Raw genomic sequence first — 18,270 nt, forward strand, 5'->3', positions numbered from 1 at the left:
ATGATTTTTCCAATTTATTGTATTATTAATATGCAAACCAAGAAATTTGGTTGTTGATGTTTCTAGTAGAGGTATATTATTGATAGTGGTGTCCAATGTTTCAGAGATTAAATTTGAAGTGGCTTTAAATTGAATTATGTTAGTTTTATTAATGTTTAATGCTAGTTTATTGGTTGTAAACCAGTCTTTCGGTTTTTCTCCTTCTCTTCTTTCTCGAGCCCGAAGATTGCTCTTCTATAGACAATTTCAGGTACAGACTTGAAATTTTTTATACATATTTCTCCTAGTAGTTTCTGTTGTTCAGTGAACTGTCCGAAGACAAGTCTGAACCTCACAAGTGATACCAAGAAGGCACTACTTATGAGGCAATTAGACCAGAAGATAATGGGGTAGGGTGGCCAGTTCCTTTCCCCCCTCCATTGCATACATCGTTGACTAGCTACATATTACACTAGTCAGACTTTAGATGCATACAATAGACGACATTAAGATATATGGATCATATGCAGAGCTGAGAGGAAGGCAGAAAATAGGAAAGACTGGAGAATGCCGGGTTTACAGTGAAAGACCTGCCCTTGGACAGGACACTATGAATTCTACCTAGATATATATGTAAATGGTTGGAAAAATTTGTTTATTGAATAGGCCTAAAACTAAGGTATGTAATAATGCCAAAATTAATAAGTTCAATTTTTGAATAATTTTGCCTACATCCCCCCTTAAGACTTTTATGACTTAAACAGTAAACTGAATGGGTAATATAAAATGAACGCTCAATTTTGAGCGCAATTTTTTAAGGAAATAATTGAGCCAGATTTTGAGTCCAATGAAGGACCGTTCCAAGAGTATGAGTCTGCTTGGAACTGAGTTATGATTAGAAGTGGACTTAATGGGTTTTGTTTCAGAGCTCCTCATATGATCATTTCATCGTTATTAGCAGATTGCGTAGTCATTTAGGGGATACCACTCACATCTTTCTTCTGTCAGTTTCAAGAACATAAAAAAGATTATTGTACTTTTTTTTTTAGACATTTTCACTGTCTGTTTAAATAATTTTGTTGTAAATGTATATAAATTGAAATAATATGTGTATGCTGTCATTTACAGGAAAAATGAAAGGTATTGCCTTCATTAAAGATCCTGATGGTTACTGGATTGAAATATTGAGTCCAGATGGAATGGCAAAATTGCTGGGATGAAGTGGCTGCAAGCGTTGGAATATATTGCTCAAGACGTAAAAATTAAAACTGCTGGTCATGAAGGTAAATAAGATTTAAATAATTTGCTTTAACACCGTTGTAATTCATATTTTTCTCAATATGACAAATAAGACAATAATGTACATTTCTCACAAGAGATTTTCTTTTATACTATATGTTCATGAAGAGGAGAACGTTGATATACGACAACATAATTCACGAAACAGAGATTTAGATATATTGCAATAAAAAGGAAAGAAATTTGTCTTCAATTGAGGTCTAAATTTACTATCTCTGGTTCTGAAGAACTGGAAATAGTAAAAGAACATAAATTAGAATTTAGAATTGTAGTGCATTAACCTAATTGAACTTACCAAGTGCCATTATTGAAGCTCCAAATTATGATTAAGTCTTTATGTAGATTTTCATGAGTGCTATAAATGTAGAGTGGAAAAGCTGATGGAGCTAAGTGCCAAAAATTATTTCTACAATGGCATGGCCTTTTGCTTGCAATTATTCGCCCTAACTCTACGAGTGTGGCTCATAGATGTCTGTAGTGCCACTCAGAGATTATCTAGAGTGCACCAAAAGCAGTGGATCTGCATTACAGTTGTAATGAATGGTGAAGGTGGTGGAGACTTGTTGAGGGAAGCCATAGCACTTGCAGAAAACCCATTTGAATGCAAAAATATATAGATGTTCAACAAAAACTGTTTAATTAAAAAAAAGTTATTTTTATTTTGAAAACAAATGTCCATCAATTTGAATGTCCTTGCATAAGTTTTCTATGTTTTCATTTTGATTACTTAATACAGTGAAATGCCAGTATAACGAACTCGGGGGGGGGGGGGTTTACTGTATTTTCGTTATACTGTAGAATCCCGATTATCCGTCACCCTATTAACCGATTGGCAGATTATCCGACTGTCTATTTCTCGCGCTTTTTTTTTTCTTCAGAAATGAATAACTTGCATGAAGATCTGTTTTGTACATCATATTAGTAGATTCTACATATGTTTTTGCTAGAGAGTGTTATGACAAGCCTTTATCGTTACACAGCATTGTCTACTGTTCGAATTGGCGTTCTATAATATAACTTGTGTATAAAAAGTCTTCCACGGGTGTTAACAGAAAACGTGTTGTGCTAAGTATCGAAAAAGAATGAAAATAATTGAATGGTTTGAGAAAGAGAAACTGTGGCTCATCTCGCATCAGAATATGAAATTGGAATTACAACTGCGCGATTTAATAAAAAAAGAACAAGGATAAAGTATAAAAAAGTATGTAAACCTACAACATGAGGTCTCCTTTATTCCTATCTTTTCTGACACAGTCAATACAAAGGGCTTCCTTGTCCCTTAAAACCTCGTCGTTGATAACCAGTCTTAAATTAGTGAACTTCTGATCCACTACATCAACATACATGGGCACAATTTTCGGTTACGTGAGGCACTCGATTTCAAATAGTTTGTTTACTAGGAGAGGAGACTGCAGAGTAGGATGGGAAATATAAACTGCTGTGACCTGCGTCACCTTATCGTAATCGCTAAGGCGGTCAGTGGCGAACTATTAGGAAAGCGCTTGGTTAACGTGAGAGACTCGAAAACTTTTATTCAATTTGGCAAATTAATTCGGCAGCTTTAATCATAAACCTCTCTACTTTTTCTCCATCATTGAATTGATTTAAATCACAGGCGAGAAATTGCGTAACTAGCCAATAATATTCCATCACGTTGTCTAAGTTTATTTTGTTGAATATTCTGGCGTTTATCAAGATTACTTAATAGATTTGCACGTTCTCGACCTAAAATAATTTCAGAAAATCATATTTCGTTTTCTACGCACATTTGATATATTTTTAATAAATTTCTTTTGGAAATAATATGTACAAACAACATTTAATTCCTTGTACCTTTTAATGCAGTGTGTTTAAGGTATAATGTCGTATTTAGTATAGCCTACTATGCAAATATTAAGATCATAATTTCTCTTCGGAATAGTACGAAAAAATAACATTTCTTATGACATAAGGAGTAATGTCGTTGTATATTAAATTTATTAATGCCTAATAGGATTTTCGGGCATAACATACATCGTATGTTCTCCCCTTCTAAACAGCAAAAAAACTCTTCCTCCCATTTCTCATGAAATAATCGTTTTCTAACGCGTACACACTGCTTTGATAATGCCATTATGCCACCACTGATATTGCTTATGAAACTGATATAGAACCTGTCCACGCCTAGGAGCAGCTTCTAGGGAGAAACTGGGACTGTGAAGATGATGTCACTCAGAGCGATAAGCTCTGTGAAGGTCAGTGAGGCACGATGCCCATCCTTGCACTACATAGAGAGTTAAATACAAGACCATGGAGGAAATTACAAAATCTTTCATGGTACAGATTATCCAATTTTTTCGATTAACTGTTCAGTCCATCCCCTTCATTACCACGGATAATAGAGGTTCTACTGTAGTGAAATTTCGTTAAAACGAAAATTGATTAATTTTGCCTACAAATTGTGTCCCATATTATGGAATAACAGATACTGTATCTGGATTAGGTTATACTGTATATCCATATTATATTACAACTTAAATAAGAATCGGTACCATAATGATAATTATGCATATTCGACAACTGAATAATTATTCTTGCATATTTTATAATATTTTTCATTCATCATGGCCTTGTTAGGACCAAAAATTAAGTTCCACAGAGTAAAATGTATGTTTAAGTGGTTGGGACATAAGTAACCTTCACCCTTCTTTCTTTGGGGTCCATTGACGTCAGATTCAATACTTTTCTCAATTTTTACTCTGTCTTTAAGAAACGTTGAAAATGTCGATGCACTTATGCCATATTTTCTTGCAACTTCACTTTTCTTCTCTCTGTCTACTTCTTCAATTTTTCTCTTCTCGTGTCGCAAAAACTGCTTTCTTGTGTTTTTAATGTCATACCTGCTTCTTTGCTTCTTTCCTCAACAATGTTTAGGAACAAACTACCTTCGAAAGTTCGATTTTATTAAACCGTTTCATTTAAATATAAATTCAAACCACGACAATTGCATCTACGGAAGTGTATTCAGAAAACTCACAGAAACCAATGGTGATCGATGCCTATGTTGTGCCGTGCTGCATGTCTGATTCTGTGTGACCCTGCCACGAAGTGTTTTCTATATAGACGGTTGCTTCTGCTTTTTTCTTATTAACTATTGTTTCGATTGTCTTTGAACTCAAGCCAAAAATACTTACGAAGTTAGTCTTGCAGTTTGTGATTTCCATGTCCATCTGGAATGGTAAAACTTACAGCAACTGTAGCGGCTTTTACATTTTACCTACCTAATACAATACCATTTCACTGAAACTGCAGTAAAATATCTAGGGACAAGACAGAACTGGGTCGTTGATGATGAAGTTCTAAATCTTTTTAACTGTACTAATTTTAAATATGCCAGAGGTGATTAAAAATATAGTCTTAGAGAGTTCTGTTTTGTGCTAATAAATGATAACTGAGAGAGCATTTGGCGTGGTATCATCCCACAAACACTGGGATTTGCAGCTAAAAACTCGGATTTTACCATAACCAAATCATTGGCATAAAATAAATTGACGACGATGATGATGACGACGATGATGATGATGATGATGATGATAATAGAGATGTGTGTCAAAGTACGACATGATATTATGAATTATTGTATTGAATCTCATTTGAAGGTGGCTGTTTTGCCGGGATATCCTTCTTGCTGTTATTGTTACATGGGCATTTTCCCACTTACACTGGGCTAATGTTGCTTTCATCCAATATACAGTAGTTAGATGTATTTCCATGAGTAAAAGCAGTAGTGTTTGCATTATTTACACTCAGATTTATTGTTACAAACAGAACGAGATAGTGGTGAGGAAAATTGACTCTGAAACTCATCTCTTTTATCTTTGCAAGGGTGCTGGAACATATTCAATATTTTTCACTGGTTGCTAAAATTATTAGGAAGAGAGTAGGTACATAGACTCAATACCTGGCAGTTGACTTCGGCACATAGGTAAAGCCTGGTTCAGACAGTGCTAGTTTCTGTGATGGATTCCAAGGTGGCTGCGCTGATGGCTGCCCTGCATGCTCACTTGCTGGCTCCCGTGTTGCCTACGGTGATGGTAGTTGTTCACACGGAGCTGGCTCGTTTCACAGTTCAAATTGGAAAATCATCTGCTGTTTCATCTGTTGCCAACACTCATGGTCAGAAAGAAACTAAACCGTGAGTGGAAAACAACTAAAGTCCTACATTAACAGTAGTAAATGTCGCAATAAAGTAATTATGCAATAAGTGCAAAACAGATAAATTCCGATATCTAATTGTTTCTTAGAAACTAAAGAATATAGAAAAAACAGGTTTAGTTGGAAAACAATGAACATGGCGACATGATTTCAGTGGTGATATTATATGATCATCTTTGGATCCAGCCTTCAAACCATCACGAAAAATAGCAAGGAACCTACCCTCGAAATCCAGCAAGCTAGCCATCCAAGGACCAACCAGAGTGCATTACTTCCGGCAAGTGAGCATGCAGGCTACCCATCAGTGCAGCCACCTTGGAATCCATCACAGAAACACGCACTGTCTGAACCAGGCTTTAGTTAGATCTACTTTTTTTTTTTTCTAATGTTGGCACTTACGTCCATTACCTTTTCACTCTACTAATATGTATGTGTATCAATAATTATGAACTCTGTGATTCCATATTTGTCATAAATATGTCCAATGCAAGTTATTCAAATAAAAGAAATGTTGTATTCATAATAATTGTAATTTATGAAAGATCTTGTGTAGGCTAGTCTTTATAAAAAAAAAATGGAGTGAAACCTGAACTTTAAATTTATGTAAATGTATTTGTACCATTTTCGGTCTTCATTTCGCTTTCTCTCTCCCTCTCCCCCTGTGTTAGTCTGATTTGTACATCATAAAAGTTGTTAATTCCATTCGTTTTTGCATCATGTATATTCTAGTGGCTGACCATTATGCTACATGTTATAGTTTGATGGTCACATTAAGTACAGCAAATAAAAACGTAGAGTTAATTTGTTCTTATTATGTAATTGTTATTTTATAAAAGAAATAGAACATTAATTATAATGCATTACATACAGGGTCTGGCAGAATGTTCTCCCCGATTAGAAACATAAATAACAAAAACAACATAGATTCTATTCAAAATTTTATTTTACCATCTTACAGAAGAATGTTTGCCATTTTGACATCACTTTGTTTTAAAGATATCGTCCAAATGCTTGCCTCACGAGTTATACACTCCTCAAACAGTGACTGTGCGACCTTCTTCCTCAAAAAGTGCGGCTCTATTATTCCAAATTGTGCAATAGCGCACCAAACAGTAGCACGCTGCTGTGGAGAGGTCGCTGATGCATTTCTCGAGGGTTTTCTGGGGACCAGTCTGGAATGTTTTGTTTGTTGACACAGCCCGACAAACGAAAACAGCTTACAAGCAAACGTTCTGATGGGGGCAGATAAAAAAGTTAAATTTTTTTCTTCCTCCATGTTAATAATGTCAAAAGAAGTGCTTATACAAATTTTGGCCACTCAACCGCAATTACAAAGTCGTCCAGAAAGTGATTTTCCCTGGGGACGTTTATATAAAAAAGCACAATTGCATGGAAATATTTATTGAAACAGATACAGCAATTGTTGCGCTATTTGTCAACATATTCCCCACTGGAATTGAGACATCTGTCATACCATGGGATCAATTTTTGTGTCGAAGTCAGCCGCCTCAGATCGGAACCAGCATTTGACTGCGTCTGCACCTCTCTCTGTCGATCCCATGATATGAAAAATGTCTCAATTCCGATGGAAAATATGTTGAAAAATAGCTCAACAATTGCTGTGTCACTTGCAATAAATTTGTCCAATGAAATTGTGTTTTTTTCCTGTTAGCGGCCCCTGACGAACTTATTTTTTTACGGCCCTCGTAATTGCGGTTGAGTGGCCAAAATTTGTATAAGCACTTCTTTCGACATTATTAACATGGTGGAAGAAAAAAATTTAACTTTTTTATCTGCCCCCATCAGAATGTTTGCTTGTTAGTTATTACTGAGCACAACAGCATCGCCTGGACATTTTCCAATATGGTCTTGCAAGCATCCTGGCGGTTGAGCCAGTCATGTTGCTGAAGTTCCTGAACCACCATAAATTTGAAGGGATGGAACTTGAGGTCGAGGTGTAAGATTCGTCTGACACTCTGATCAGATATTCCCAATACCAGAGCATGTTTAATGGCTGAACATCGTGGAGATGTGGTAACAGCATGTCTCATTGCTGTGATATTCTGGGAAGCCTGAACGTTGCGACATCTACCGGAAGACTTCTGTTTGAAAGATGAACCTTTTCTCTGACATTTCTCACCCATACAAGTAGGGTTTTCTTATAAGGAATTCTTTCGTCTCAATCTACTCTAAAATGGGTACGAAATTGCCACAACGTTGCAACCACAGTCACCATTTTTTAAAAATGCTCAACAAAAATGCACGATGTTCACCTGACCACGCCATGATAGTGCTGCTCAAAGATACATCCCATTCAAGCACATCTATCAAGAAACCTGTACAGCGACAGTTCAAATTGGGGGGATCATTCTGTCACACCCTGTATAATGATTGATCTACATTCTATGAAAAATTAAGAAGAGAAAATGTATGACCTAGATTGCACTGTACTACCGTTATTTAATAGGAATGAAAATACGAAAATTTAATTTGCATGTCGGACTTCCTTTCTGTTTTTCTTTTATGCACGTGCAGGCGCGCTCACACACACTTTTTTCATCAAGCTCACGAGGTAAAATTCTCCCCATAATACTTTCTCATTTCCGAATAAGTGGTTATATTGATTGTAGTATATACAAGTGAGTCCTAAGAGCCAGAAACATTTCAAAGACATATATTTAATATATTATTAAATTAACATTGCTATAACAACATAATCTGTACCCTAAAGCATTTGCCAAATGCCCATTTCTGTTCACTTTTTAAACACTGTATGCTTGAGATAAATGCCCCTATAAATTACGCATTCGTGTACCCTGTCTCCCACGGCATCCATCACTTGTGCGGGATGTCTTGAGGAATTGCTTCAATTTGTTCCTTCAGCACAGTGATACTGTTGGGGCGGGTTGTAAACACTTTACTTTTGATGTATCCCCAAAGAAAAAAAATCACATGCAGTTATGGTGTGACCAGTGGCGGCTTCTCAAGGGGGTTGCAGGTTTGTACACCCCCCAGTAATGTTCCTAATCTCCCGGCTTTGTTACTATTAAAAATATAATTTTATATTACAATTTTCATTCATGACTATCTGCAGCTGGCGTCTTGTTTTGTACGTCTGCAGGAGCCTTCGAGCCTTTTGGTTTGCAAAGACGTTGAAAACCTATGGAAGCTAGTTTATAGAGATGTTCGGCTAGTGCGGGGACAGGGGGTTAGAGGCGTGGTCTACTGCTTTCCTCATTGAGAACGGTTTGTTGCACTCCCTGACATGGACACCAACGTCAGTGCAGAAGAAACTAAATTCACTGGGAAAGTATCTGTTTCAACCAGACATCTGTCCGAAGTAATAAGCATGAAAATGTATTCATTCGGCTTGTGCAACGGACAGTTGCATATTTCGCATATTACTTTCTCAATCTGCATGCACACAAACGGCACAATACATAGGGGAGCTTGTATTTTGCTTTAAAGTTCTAAGAGTTGTCGTTCTGACAATAAGTGCTGCTATCTCCCGACAGCCTACGAAAGCTGCATTTGAATTTTATGAACAAAAATATTGCACTTGGTACTTGGTAGCATTCTGACAACGATTCTGTGCTGAAATGTTTTTCATGAGGGTAAATTGCAATATAGAGAGCTCCGCCCACGACCTCTTCTGCTTTTGGATTTTCTGTATAAATAGGTATGTTTGTATTTAGTCATTTTACTTATTAATTGCATATAAATTAGCTTTATATGTATACACCCTCAGGTATACTCGGTTTTAAACTTTAAAGTAAAGTATGTTTAACTCCTCTTCGATATCCATTGTGCACCACCATATTTTCAAACCACCAGCCGCCACTGGGTGTGACCAAAACTACTTCCAACTTGACAGCTTACAAAGAAGGAGGAGCAATGTTGTCATGTTGTTCATCTTATATGTAAGCAAGCGAGCTGCCAATAGAGTGCAGTAACGAACAGCTGGGGAGGTTTTCAATAATTGTTTTAAATAAGAGGAGTCAACTCTTGTTTGATTTTCAGTCCTGTAATCTTATAAATACATAAATACATTATTCTGAAGTGTACACATTTAAAAAATATAATTTGTATTATTGTATTTATAAAAAAAATGGCAATAAATTTGAAGTACCGTAAAACCTATGCCAAAGGAATAGAAAGTTAGCACATGCACATAGTCATGAATCCAAGCAAAAAGTGATCTGTTAAACTTTCGAGGAAATTAGAAAGAAATGTTTGCAGATGTATATATGTAAATATGCAAGTCTGTCATCTTTTGGTACATTAAAGTGATTTCTAGATTTCTGTAATCAAAAAATAAAAAAGACTGTTTATAACATAGGAAGGTTAATTTATGATAGAAGTAGCAATATTCAATGAATTCTTACACAACTTTTCCTCTTAATATCCCCTTGAGTTCTATCTAAAGCCTTTACAAGTATAGAGAATTAGCACTGTACTGTAAAAGCTGTAACATTTTAATGGAAAACGCAAAAATGTTTTTTACCTTATCACTTACGATCAAAAGAATGAACATAGATTATGTTGAAAGTTTAAATTATATGTAGCTCCATCTTGAATTGTATATTTCAGAATAAAGATTTTGTATCCTTTTTTTAAAACTGATTTTTATGTAGCCTTGCTCACAAACTTGGAATCTTTCACTACAGATACAGTAAAACCTTATTTTAATTTCCTGCATCTAAGAAATTTCGGTTGTTAAGGAATGATTTGAAGAGTTCTGACAGAAGTACCATAAAAGCAGTGTAATTGATTCCCCTTTTCAAGAAATACATTTGAATGTATTTACTCATAGACATAACCATTTCGAACATATTCCAAATGTTGTGATCAATTTCTAAATAAGGTATGGTCACACCAGTAGCAGTACATTCATTCAGTGTTCTGCCCAAAGGCAGGTCTTTCACTGCAAACCCAGCATTTTCCAATCTTTCCTATTTTCTGCCTTCCTCTTTGTGTTCTCATATGATTCATATATCTTAATGTCGTCTATCATCTGACGTCGTCCTCTGCCCCAAACTCTTCTCCCGTTCACATTCCTTCCAGTGCATCCTTCAGTAGGCAGTTTCTTCTCAGCCAGTGACCCAACCAATTCCTTTTCCTCTTCCTGATCAGTTTCAGCATCATTCTTTCTTCACATGTTTCATCCTTCTCCATATTCACATTCAAATGCTTCTGTTCGCTTCTCTTCATTTAGTTGTAATGTCCAGGTTTCTGCCCCATACGATGCCACACTCCATACAAAGCACTTCACTAGTCTCTCCTTAGGTTCTTTCTCCAGAGGTCCGCAGATGCTCCTTTTTCTATTAAAAGCTTCCTTGGCCATTGCTATCCTCCTTTTAACATCCTGGCAGCAGCTCATGTTATTGCTTGTAGTACATTAGCAATACATTGTGTTTAATATTAACATTGATATTTATAATCTTTTTGCTATAAGAAAAATCCTAATATAAACAATAGCACGTGACTGAAGTGAGGCTTCATTGGCCGCTGTTTGGCGCCATAGATTCTCAGTACGGGTTCCCGCCTACTGTTGTACATTCTGTTTCATGTTAAACATTTCCCTTTACTCAAGTAGTAGGCCTAACCTCACTACAATGCATTCGTTTGCTTAGCAAACATATACTTTATAATTACTGTAATTCAATTATTTTAATCTTAGGTGTAAGGTCAATCGCTGCCGGACAAAGATCGTCGGCAGGATTTATGACGAGACGGTCCACAACAGCATCAGTTGGAACATGCGATCTGATTGACTTGCTCTGAATACATAACATTGGATTCAACTCACATAACTTTTATATATATTGAAGACTATTTGTTTTTCTCCGCTTTTGAGAGGGTTTCCACTCTTATGATTAATAACCACACACACCGAGGATGCAGAAGCCATACTTCAGTACCACGTGTTTACGTGAACAATTACAAGTTCAAGTGACGCCAGCTTGTTACAAGAACAGACTACCTCGATATTCATCTGCATTCATAGTACATAAAAAAATATAAAAGTAGCTTTTATTTTACATAGCATTTTACATATGAGTGAAGTTATATGTTTCATCATATTTAACAACTAGAATTCAATTTTTTATTTTCAAATAATACAAGATTATGGTTTCCAAATACGAACTATATTTTCTTGCGTCATGTGAGTGTTTCGACTGGGAGCCAATCATGGGTATGACAGCAACGTGCTTATGTTTACATTAGGATTTTTCTTACAGCGAAAACAGTATAGGTTGAAAATAACATTGTAGAAATGTTGTGTGTTTTTGCGTCATATATGAAAACAGTAACAGTACTTAAAAATACGGGCCATTCCATATAAACCTTTACCATTTAGTAAGTTAAAATTCTCTTTGGAAGTTAGTATAAACTTGTAATTAATACTGTAATATCTGTGTTCTGGGATAATTTATATTGATACCTCTAGCACGATTGAAGTTCAATGCTAATATTGATATTGGCTATTATTGCGGAATGTATGTAGTGATCAGTTCACTTCGACAACATGTTTTTGTGCGAAAATCATACTAGATGACAAATTCCCTGGTTAAAATGCACCGGCATTTGCAACAGAATTCTATGTACACATGTTCCAACCAAGCCAACAATTTTGTTAATAGTAAGAAACAGTGCTGTAGTTGGAAATAAAATTAAGGGGTACTATTGAAATCTCCTTGGTTAGAATTGACTCCATACGGACTCTTACTGCACTTCTTTTTCAAGATTATTTCATTGATATGCAGTCTCTTCTGCAGACTGCCTTCCAATTGCACATAAGACATGGAGTTAAATGCTAACACTGGTGGCCCAACACATTTTTGGAAACAAAAGCCTAGAACTTCTTTTACTAGAATATTTTAGATGGTACAGCATACCGGTCCAACTACAGCACTGGTAAGAAAGCTGGAGATAACTGGTTTGCTTCTTAGCGAGAGTGGAAAACATAGACTGTAATGCCTGAAGCTTATGTGGAAAATTTTCGAGAACATTTACTGAAGTCACTAAAGAAATTGTTGCACCGATTAAGCCAGGAGACAGGCTACTCATATGGCACGTGTCAAAAGCAGCAAATAAATCGCGTTTACGACCATACACAGCACGGAGTGCATGTAGTACAGGAATTGCTGCTATCTGACATGGGTAGCCTGTCTCCTGGTTTAATTGGCGTATTTTTTTTTTTTTTTGTGAGTTCAGTGTATGTTCTCGAACATTGTTCATACAAGCTTGAGGCATTGCAGGTCTATGTTTTCCACTCTCACTAAGAAGCGAGCCAGTTGTTGTCTCCAGCTTTTTTTACAATAGACAAAATTGTTAGCTTGGTTGGAACATTACACACTGAATTCTGTTTGAAGTGCCCACTGCACTTTTTAACCAAGGAATTAGTCATTCAGTACATTTTCAGCACAAAAACACGCTGTCAAAGTGCAATATTACAGTGGACTAAAATAAATATAAACAATGGACATTTGTGCCAGGGATATCAATATAAATTGTTCCAAACCCACAGAGATGATAATATTCAATTTCATATTGGAGTGAAAATGGCAAGATGTAGCCGATTTAAGTGAACACCATATTTTAACATTTTGGTGGCTACTTCATTCACACACAACCCCCAGAATGTCTGGAGGATCACACCTGCTGTTGATCGACGGGTCCACTGGACCTAGTTGGGAGATCTTGTTGATCACCAGCTTTCCCTCCTTAAGCCACTGGAGGACGATTTTAATGCCATAGCAGGTCAGCACTAGGAACAGAAAAGTAGAAAGAGGAGGAAGGAAAAGGAAATGAACCCCTAGGCCTCGAATGCTCTAATACTGTCGGGGTCGAAGAAAGTAAGAGTTCAGTCAGAGGACTGGATAGGAAAGGGTAAAGAGAGAATTAGGTATTGAATAGAGAAAAATTATACCAAATTCGGCCAATAACTCATCAATCTGACCAGTGCTAATTGATGAGTAGTCCCTCTCTTTAGTTCAGCTTGTAAAATTATGCTTACTAACAGCTTCACCACGGGAAGGTAGGGATGGGACATTGGGTATGTGTCCAGGTTGGTTCCTTAAAGCCTTCAATGGGAAGGATTAATGGCTCTCTCCCCTGTATTCGACAAATACCGTTTTGCAGCTGTTTTTGGAACTCTCTGCATCATAATCCACAGTTGATTCCCGATTTACCACGCAAATCATCTGTAGCTGCATTTAGATTGGCAACAGGCCTTGACTGTTTGGCCAAACACCTGCATAGAATTGGAATATATCAGTCCCCTAACTGCCCATTGTGCAACTCAAATCAAGAAATGGATTCAGAACATCTCAAAATCTGTGCTTCAGTGGCTAACCATGACAATATCTTTGAAAAATATTGGAGTGCAAGAGGTCAAATGACTATTGTCAAATGCCTGGCATTAGAAAACAACAACAACATATTCAATTTCAAGCGTATACCAACTCCCACAGAGAAATTATAACTCATTAAAATGGTAAAGGTGTATATGCATTACACTGTATGTAATTGATTTTGTGAATTGGAAGTTTGCGAAAGTTAATTGTTAATGTATGTTTGCCTTTAGTAAATTATAATGTAGTTAAGTGACCTAATTTCTACTGTCAGCTCTCCCTTGCTCACATTAGGTGGATTTCCCCTTTTAAGAAAAACATGCATTAAAGGAAAAAATAATTAGTCACTAGATTCGTTAAAATAGGTTTTACTGTATTTATATTGATAAGACAAATTCATAAGTATTCTCTGAGTTCAGTTTAGTTCAATGTGAATTCACAATTTCTGTATAATAGAAAAATGTCTATTTCTGCACATATAATACATATGATTTGATACAAACTTATTTTTGTATACTGTTTTCAATATGTTATTATTAATTAATATTTTTATAATGTTCTCGTCACAGATTTGAGTGCTTGAACCACAATTATAATTATTGTAGTAACATGTTATAAAGAAATACGGAAAAATACTAAATGACAAAATAAAAAAAATGTTTGTTTTGTGACATGCCTATGTGAACAAAACAAATGGTGCAAAAATAAAACATTTATTGCTAATCATAGTGTACTGTTTCTAACATTTTGTGGAGCAGAATGTATGGTACAAAAATAAATAACTGTTTAAAAGAATATCTGCTTACCCAGAAGTACGATTTACTTGGAAACAATGTATACACTATGCCATTTACATTAATGCCGCTTGATCCCTAGTTCTTAAAAATTATGTCAAATATCCTTCCTTCACTTCACACTCTTGTATTGTTATTGCAAGTTATCTTGAACTTTCTGAGCGGGGACAGAGGGAAGGAAGTGCGTAACATGGGTGGACCCAACTGAGTTCTTTGCGCATGTTCTGCATCATAATGTCTTGTCGAGAAACATAGAATTATTTCTTTCACTGCGTACTAGTAGTGTTACCATGGAGCAGCAACCACAGGGTAGTAATTATGGTGAAAACACACCACTGTGGAGAAGAAGTAACGCTGTTATCCACAGCGGAGAAAGAGAAATTATCGCAAATATAATTAAGTGTTGCGAGGAGGAAAAACTAAACAAATGTTCGCTGGAACCTCGTGATAAGGAATATGAGAGAGTGGCTAAATACTCTGGCAAAAGTATTAGTTCCGTGAAGAGAATTAAGAATAATATTGAATTACAACCGAATGAACCTCACACTACTCCGAGAAAGAATAGGTAAGTAATGTTTAGAAATTACTGCTATAATAATTATGTACAATAGTGTGTGTACTGTGAGCGACATAATGAATGACTGTTGTAAGTTATTATTTTGTTATAGTTCTGCAAAACATATTATTTCATTCCAGAATTAGGACTTTTGTAAAGTTGAGATGGACGACTTCGATCAACATGTCATTCGGGATACAATCAAAGAATTCTATCTTGTTCAGAAAGTAGTACCTACGATTAAGAAGATAATTCCGAAGGGATGATCCATTGACGAAATAATAATTAATTTTGGACCGAAAGATGACGATGATAGCAGCAATGATAGTGATATGAATTTCGTATAATTGTAAATCAATGTAAATTCAAATAATAAGCCTGTAAAATATTGTTATAAGAATATGTACATATCAGCTATAGGTGTAAGTCATGTAGGCCTATGTAATATATATATATATATATATATATATATAGACATAGTAACTCCGCCATTGCCGGTCCCCAACCCGGATGAGAGAGGAGTGTACACACGATTTTATTTAAATACTTACTCATTACAGGTTAATTAAAACCTGCTACGAAACCATTTTCTCCTCTTAAAACCGGAGTGTTGTCAGATGATGATGTCTGTATTGAACCAAATTCTTTTACAGTAGAGAGCCGTAAAGTGAAAGAACCAACGTTTTCTGAAGAGTCACGTTACCCGAGGGAGGGGCATCCTTGCTGTGCCGTTACGTTGATGAGTACATGCCGTACCGAGCAGTTCGAAAGACAGACGTAGGGGATGTAAGGTTCAAGATAACTTGCAATAACAGTAGATGACTCTGGAAGCGCCATCACCTTTGTTAGCATGTGCTGTGGAATGACTGCAATTCCCCAATGGTTTGCAGACGAGTGGAGAAGACCCCCCTCTTTGACGTAACCCAGAGGAAGAAATCTGGAGCTGAGAGATTGGAAGATCTGGAGAGCCAACGGACATCGCTGAAATGTGAAATGAGTCTCTTCGCAATCTACAGATGCATATTCTTGCAGTTTGGTGCAAGTCTGCTCAAACACAATGCACATTCTCCAGCTTTCTGACAGTTCTTGGCCTACTTGGCGATGTATTCACTCCAACACTGAACCCATCACATAATTTTCCTTCTTTTGGGAATAGGATGATGTTGAGGTTTCATATGACATACCGTAACAAAATAATGTTCCAAAGCGATAACACAATGTAAATGAGCAAAAACCTGTGTGGTTTGCACATGTACCAGCTATTCATTGCAACTGAAATGGCAACAATAAACAAATTACTAGTGCGCACGCAACTATGTACAGGGTTGCCAACTGAAAATGTACTATACATTCTGCACCGCCTTACCTAGGGTAAATCCTCCGCATCTAAAAATTATCACTACCAAGTGTGAAGTAGGTTTTGAAGAATTGTCAAAATTTCTCTTAGTTCTAGAAGAGAATTTGGTTTCCGCACACCCTTTCCTTCAATATATCCTTCAGACATATCTGATCTGGGAAGCCACAGTTCACTTCTAATGTGAGAGATAAAAAATACTGTATGGACAGTTTCATTTATAGCATAGTTCGCAGAATAAGTTGTGGCATTGTTTCGAATAAAATTTCCATCATGTATTTCATTGTAGAAAATTGATCCAATTATTGTCCAGGCGCTAAAAGTGCACCAAATTTCTACTTTCAAATTTTACAAGGACCTCTTGTATATAAATTACATTATCACTAATCCGGCCTCCTTCTAATGTACTTATCACTTCTACTGTAATAGTGTTCTGGGAAATTTATACCATTTCCATGTGTATACTGTATTACTTATACATGTATATACTTACATATGCCATGTGTGGAACATTCTAGTTTCAATTTAGAAGTGCAAGTGGAATGGTTGGCAAAGCTTATAACATTAAATTTAAGGATATTTTTAAACTCAGTAATCCAGCATCCCTCTGTGCAAGGAATGCTTGGATTAGCAAGAGTCTACTGTAATAGGGACACGAGCAGGGAGGAGGGGGATTGTGTGTGTGGTTTTTTTTCTTTCCCCTCCTCCCCCCCCACAACACATGTCCCATCACAAAGTAATAGGGGAATATGGGGCAGGACGGGGTATAGCCTCTATCTTCCCAACAAGTAGTGCAAACTACCGTATTTTTTTTTAGAACTTCAACTCATGTAAATATATCATCACACAACACTTACTGCCACTCCTTGCATCTGTTGTATGTTATTCGGTTGCTGCATCATATTGTATCATTCATTTGCAACTTTAAAGTGTTCTCTTGTCACACATAAGTAGAAATGAGATTTATTTAGATAATCTATTTTAATGTCATTATAGAGTGCTTACTTGGCTTTTAATTCCGAAACTTTCTTAAATTTCGTGCGTTATTTTTCCTGCCAATACCTCATAACTTAGAAATTGTGACTGTGGGGCAAAACAGGGTGGGGCATAACAGGGCAGTACCCCGTCCTGCCCCACGTCATATTTAATTAAATTTCACCTCCTGTAATGGGTTGTTCGTTCTTTTGTTTGTCAGAAGAAGGTTGGATTAGATGTGTATCATGTCTGAAATGAGCTCACAATTGTTGCGCAGGAGTAGACGAGGATGCCACGCACATTTGCGTATTTTGCGAATGACTTTTTCTCAAGTAAACTTGTAAAATGTTGTAGTATTCACACTTTCAGTATATAATTTTTTGTCACTTTTGCCATTTAATTATTACAAAAAATAGATACCCCATTTTGCCCCATACGTGGGGCAGAACGGGGCAAAACACACATTTCGAAAAACTAATTTATTTTAAGGTTTAATGACCGGATTTCATTCGAACTGCATATTTTTTTACTTGTTTACAGTGTAATAAAAGCATACATGTCATAAAACCCATACATTATTTGATACCAAATAAAAGCATTCAAACATTAACTACCCCATCCTGCCCCATGTTCCCCTACTACATGTTTTAGTTTAGTTGTTGTGTGACAAAAGTTGTAGTGACATATGTATGCAGCATGTATGCAAGGAGAAGGAAAGGAACTAGCCACCCTACTTCATTATCTCCTGTCTTAGTTGCCTCA

General features: G+C 36.3%; 1 protein-coding gene across 6 annotated transcripts in view; it reads left to right on the forward strand.

The window, feature by feature from the left end:
• The window catches only part of Glo1 (Glyoxalase 1), a 42,456-nt gene that overhangs the window by 11,205 nt on the left and 12,981 nt on the right, over positions 1-18,270 (forward strand). The window contains exons 6-7 of one of the 6 annotated variants that reach the window (XR_011333259.1): positions 1,108-1,262; positions 16,070-18,207. Coding sequence is in view for 1 of the 6 variants with exons in the window: in XM_069831909.1 (XP_069688010.1) it covers positions 1,108-1,199 (92 nt within the window). In the remaining 5 variants the exon portion in view is untranslated. Of the gene's footprint in view, positions 1-1,107; positions 14,553-15,832; positions 16,026-16,069; positions 18,208-18,270 lie in introns of those variants that run through there. The other 5 variants (XR_011333260.1, XR_011333256.1, XR_011333258.1 and 2 more) reach the window with 5 other exon arrangements.

The sequence above is a fragment of the Periplaneta americana genome, chromosome 7, assembly GCF_040183065.1.
Source record: "Periplaneta americana isolate PAMFEO1 chromosome 7, P.americana_PAMFEO1_priV1, whole genome shotgun sequence".
Lineage (NCBI taxonomy): Eukaryota > Metazoa > Arthropoda > Insecta > Blattodea > Blattidae > Periplaneta > Periplaneta americana.